This window comes from Paralichthys olivaceus, chromosome 3, assembly GCF_024713975.1.
Source record: "Paralichthys olivaceus isolate ysfri-2021 chromosome 3, ASM2471397v2, whole genome shotgun sequence".
Taxonomy (NCBI): Eukaryota; Metazoa; Chordata; class Actinopteri; order Pleuronectiformes; family Paralichthyidae; genus Paralichthys; species Paralichthys olivaceus.
Genome location: NC_091095.1, coordinates 17,536,127 through 17,541,314, shown reverse-complemented (window position 1 = coordinate 17,541,314; position 5,188 = coordinate 17,536,127). Strand labels below are relative to the sequence as shown.

Below are 5,188 nucleotides of genomic sequence, written 5' to 3'. Positions count from 1 at the left end.
GTTCTTGTCTCCCAACACCATCCAAAATGTAACCTAATTTATACTCATCATTTATGCAGCAGGGGGACATTGATATCTCTTGCAAATGTTTAAGCGGATCCATCCTGTAGCTGTCAAAACCTTCACATAAAGTTACAAAAGGAAATGTGGTGATCACCATATTCGGAATCCTCTTCTGGGAACCATGAATTTCATTAATTTGCTATCTATCCCTACTTATAGGGTTCTAAAAAAATTAAAAATGAGTCATTCAAACAAATATATAAACCACACACATAAACAGTAATAAAGCAAATTTGGTTCATTTTATAAAAAAAAAAAAACACACAAAAAAACATTGTGGGAACTTTTTTGATAATGTATATTATAATTTTAAAATTGAATTCAATGTTTATACGAATTTATATTTATGATTGTAATTATTGTTAAAAGGCAAAATAATAAAACTGCTTTTTCAGTGCAGTCTCTTCTGCAGCCAGCGCAACATTTTCTGCAGCCTGTGCAGCATTTTCTGCAGCCTGCTTTTTCTATGCACTTCTTCCTGCTGTAACTGTGCAGCGTTTTGTGCTGCGTCCTTCTTCAGAGATGCTTCCACAGCCTGCTTTTTCAGTGCAGAGTTTTCTGTTGCCAGAGCTGTGATTTCTGCAGCTTGAGCAGCATTTTCCACAGCCTGCTCTTTCAGTGCAGCGTTTTCTGCTGCCAGAGCAGCGTTTTCTGCTGCCAGGGCAGCGTTTTCTGCAGCCTGCTCTTTCAGTGCAGCATTTTCTGCTGCCAGAGCAGCATTTTCTGCAGCTTGAGCAGCGCTTTCTGCAGCCTGCTCTTTCAGTGCAGTGTTTTCTGCTGCCAGAGCAGCGTTTTCTGCAGCTTGAGCAGCGCTTTCTGCAGCCTGCTCTTTCAGTGCATTGTTTTCTGCTGCCAGAGCAGCGTTTTCTGCAGCTTGAGCAGCATTTTCCGCAGCCTGCTCTTTCAGTGCAGTGTTTTCTACTGCCAGAGCTGTGATTTGTGCTGCCTCCTTCTTCAGAGCTGCGTTTTCTTCAGTCAGAGCTGCATTGTGATCATCCACCTTCCTTCTCAGAATACTGTACACTGAAGCTCTCTCTTCAAACTTTGCAGCCTTCTTTTGCAGAGCATCATTCTCAGCAGTCAGCTTCTTCAGTGACTGAAAGACACAAATAAACATGTAACAGGTAAAAACACAGTCCCATCCTAACTTCAGATATATTCAGAAAGAGATTATTAATACATTTTAGATATTTACACAAGTCTGCTCTTAAAGTCTGCAAAACTACAGTAAAGTCAGATGAAGAAATAAAAGACAATTGTGTATTCATGAGGAATAAAAGTACAGTTTGACTAGAAGTCTCTCCATCTTAAAACAAAGCTTACTTTGTCTCTAGAGCAGTTATTCTTCGGCATGTTGGATGAATGCACGTGATCCAATGTAACAACTTTTTTTTAAAGTATTTTTGCCGTGAAGCACTGGTCTACTGACAGTTGTCTGTGGCGGTTTAGGGACGTTGTCAAAGAGAAGATTCTCATGCAGTGCAGCTGTCTTCTACTAATGGTCGTAGAGTCTGATTCAGACGAGAAATGTTTCTCCTTTATATGTAAGTTAATGGGCTTTGATCCTTTCTGGCATTGATCTGAACTGGACTGAAACATCAAAGTTCACATTCTTTGAAGTGATTTGATGTGTAGTTTGTAGGGGTGAATGTGCAGTGCTGTGAAGCTGAATTCCTGCTTTTTCAGTACAATAAAACAAAATAACTAAATTACCATGTTGCATGAAACAGGACACAAACAAAAGTAAAATGTTCATTAGTAAGTTAAGTGAGGAGGATTAGCTCCAGATCATTACCATAGGCCAAGAGAATGGTCCATTCCAAACAGACATTTTTAGATTGGGCACTGAACAAGTAGTGTGATATGTTATTATTTTGTTAATAAGAGCAAATTATTGAGAAATTAGGTACATTTTAATGCCAATGATTTGATTTAATGTCATATTTTTTCATTTGGCGAAAAACAAATTTTGGAAGGAAACTGTAAATAATGATGAAATCATTTTTCTTTTAGCTTGCCCTTTCCCAGCAGACTGCTGTTTTCTGCTGCCCATTTCTGTATTCTTTAAGACATCAATAATTCAGACATGAAGTTGAGGATGAATTATTCACATGCTGATGTCAGACATCAATACACTGTGCTCATGGACCTGTACCCCACTTTTACAAAAGAGGAGGGGGCCTGTATGGGTCGCTATAAAGTCAATTCACACTAAACCCCCCTCCCACCCTCCTCTCCTCCTCGCCAACTATATTCCTCTAACCTCTCTGTATTCTTCCTCCAGTCAGCTGTCCCATTTTCACTCCCTTCATACACATTCAATTCTCTTTTCATTCTTTCTTGTCACCTAGATTACATGCATGTAGAGCGAGGCGCTTCTGTTTGAAAGAGACAACACAAGGACAAGGATAAGTCGTGGTGGCTGAAAAGGGGATTTCAGTGCCTATCCTCTCAGCACACAATGCCAGCCAACAATCCTACAAACTAATCCCATCGCTGTTCAAAACTCAAGGTGTAAAAACATTGGGGGGAGCCAGGCAGCAACAGTGGAGCAAATGTCATTTTAACTTGCCTTCACTCTTAACCCCTTATTTTCTCACTTTTTCATCACTCTCATTCTGTCCCTCTCTGTCTTTCACTGTCTATTTCTCATTAAAACAGTACTAGTGTGAGTCATAGTCTATTACTGTATTATCTAGCCTCTGGGCCTATTTAGACACACACTGCCTCCTTAACAACTGTTCACATTAATCGTTTGATTCAGCATGATGCTAATTAGGATTTGTCAATACTATTAATCTCCTCATCCAGCCCTCATGTGGATCTTGAATATCTGCAGTCATTATGTCGAGCAACAGTTGATAAAGTATTACCTGTTTCCTGGCCAACACAAACAAATGATGAGCAGCGAGGAGGGACAGCACTGATCAGACAGAAAATCCTCTTCAGACTCTTGTGTTATTGTTCTAGACGAGACATTAACTGGGTTTATGTTCAAGGTAATAGATATTATAACCAGGATAGGAAGTGTTATTGTTGGAACAGCAATGCCAACACACTAACCCACTGACCTTACAAGCTTGAAGGCTGTAGCTAGCAGTGTTAGTGTAAAAGTGGCTAGCAACAAAGAAACCGATTTTAAGTGACAACCATATTGTATAAAGATGGCAGATGACATGACTGCTCCCAAAAGTGAAGTCAAAGCTTCTTGATTGCCCCCTGGTGGCTGCCAGCAGTGCCAGTCATATACCCTGCTTCCTCCATGTTAGTGGATGAGACATGGCACAAATTAAAAAGTCAAAGCACACATCAAATACACTTGTCTATTTTTTATGTTCAAGTGCTAATTAAGACTCCCTCAGAAAAACAGGGTGAAACATCACATATTTATATAATATAATTCCTTGATAAAGTGTCACATTGCTGCTTTGAGGTGCAGTTTATGCCTTGCATGCATGTGGTTGCTATGGCTGCCATGGAAATACCATGTGGAGACTATTAGAATGGTCAGTGTTTCCTGTAGAGATTGTGACTATAACAAGAGAAAGCTGAGTGATTGCTCGGAGAGCCTTCGCTTTTTATCCGCACACATCCAAAAAAACGGGATCACAGTGAACAAAAAAACAAAATACAGCTAGTAAGCACATTCATAATTAAAAGAATGATACATTGACTGAATATTTTGAACATGCGAGAGGTTAAATTGAATGAACTGAGCTGAAATGACAAAATTATTAAAAGAATAATGCAAGTCCTAAAGAAATGGAGGCAAAAAGAGAAACAGAGCCAAAGTTGTAGCCAAACAGAAGCTGCTCGAGAGATGAAAGCCTCACAAAATCCATGCTGAAGTCTTCTCTGGTGTGTTTTTTCTCCCTTTGGAGAACTAGTTTGAAATGTACTTTACTCCACAGACATGCAGATCTCTAGGGAGTGGGCCGAGGTGTGACAGAGCCAGACATTAAACAGAAGCAAGGCCAGGTTAGAGGGGCCAGGCGTGGGAGACAGGAGAGAGCCTGTGGGATAGAGCCCTGTGTAGGCACCGACTTAACCTGCCCCCCTCCCCCTCATCTCCAGTCCTATCTGCTCACCCACACACTCTCCTTCATCCCCACTCCCCCTCTCTCTTCTCCTCTATTTTCTCTCCATTGTATTCATCACCCTCTGCCCACACTGCAAACTCCATGCGGAGAGGGAGAACGAGCGCTCTGCTTGTGTGTTTTTTGCTAAAAAGTGACATGTAAGAATGTGCTGCGGCACTCCATTCCAAGCTGAGGACAATTGGAAGTGGTCTGTGCTCCTCCACACAACATCGGCAGACATACAGAGGCAGCCCGAGCAGAGGGAGGGGAGGTAATCAGTACCAGGCCAGTGTAAATGCACACAGTCGGAGGTGAGAAGAGGCAGCCCTGTCAAAACCAGTGGTATGTTAAAACTGCAGAGAGAGACACAGTGCAGTGCACGAGACGCCCGACAGACCTGACATGTTCTAATGTTCTAATGCACTACTGCAGTACAACAGAGGGAAACCGACTTACATTAGCCTGCTCTGAAATTTCATTAGCAGGTCAGAGTTATTTTTTCATTTATTTACATCAAATTCTTACCTACAGTGAATGTGTCACAGTGTGCAGTAATCCAAGTTAGTTGAAAACTTAAATCTAATTCTGTGAGGAATTATTAAAAAAAAAAAAAAATGTAAAAGTGTAACAAAAGTTAATTTTACATTGCATATGGGCTTGCATTGTCAACAAGGACTGTTTTCATCCACTTATGGATGTGTCTCCCGCTTCACCCTTCCTCTTTCTATTGTTGTTCTCTGTGGGAGACGTATGTGGTGTTTCAATCATTCAAGTTTTTATAGTGTTTTTAAGTTTGCTTGCCAGTTGAAAGTTATAGTATCATATGCTAACCTATACCTCACATGTTTGATTTGTGTAGGAGCTCCACATTTTATCAATCTGTGGAGGATGATAAGAATTTTTAACTCTCCACTGCTGAAAAATTTGAGTTAATTAATGACTTATTTGCACACTCTCCAGTTAGTATATATATATATTATTTAACAGAATGCCCATAATAGGCTTGAAATGGACCAACATTAGAAGTTAATGATGTTTCTAACTCG

At 40.4% G+C, this 5,188-nt stretch overlaps 1 protein-coding gene and 1 long non-coding RNA gene across 2 annotated transcripts; one reads left to right on the top strand and one right to left on the bottom strand.

The window, feature by feature from the left end:
* Nucleotides 1-286: 286 nt before the first annotated feature.
* Nucleotides 287-1,575, bottom strand: LOC138407224 (uncharacterized protein CG45076-like). The gene is made up of 2 exons (XM_069522276.1): nucleotides 1,387-1,575; nucleotides 287-1,159 (listed from the first exon to the last, which is right to left on the bottom strand). The coding sequence occupies exons 1-2, from the start codon at nucleotides 1,414-1,416 to the stop codon at nucleotides 455-457; spliced, it is 735 nt and encodes a 244-aa protein (XP_069378377.1). The 5' UTR covers nucleotides 1,417-1,575; the 3' UTR covers nucleotides 287-454.
* Nucleotides 1,576-1,692: 117 nt separating this feature from the next.
* LOC138407225 (uncharacterized) lies at nucleotides 1,693-2,884 on the top strand. Its single transcript, XR_011240639.1, has 2 exons — nucleotides 1,693-1,969; nucleotides 2,077-2,884. It is a non-coding gene; the product is annotated as an uncharacterized lncRNA (long non-coding RNA).
* Nucleotides 2,885-5,188: the final 2,304 nt, after the last annotated feature.

Excerpts from the sequence above, each read along its gene's own strand:
- LOC138407224 (XM_069522276.1), bottom strand. The coding sequence starts at position 1,416 with ATGCCGAAGAATAACTGCTCTAGAGACAAA. Across the intron at positions 1,160-1,386 it reads ATAACTGCTCTAGAGACAAA|TCACTGAAGAAGCTGACTGC; the intron begins GTAAGCTTTGTT and ends TGTGTCTTTCAG.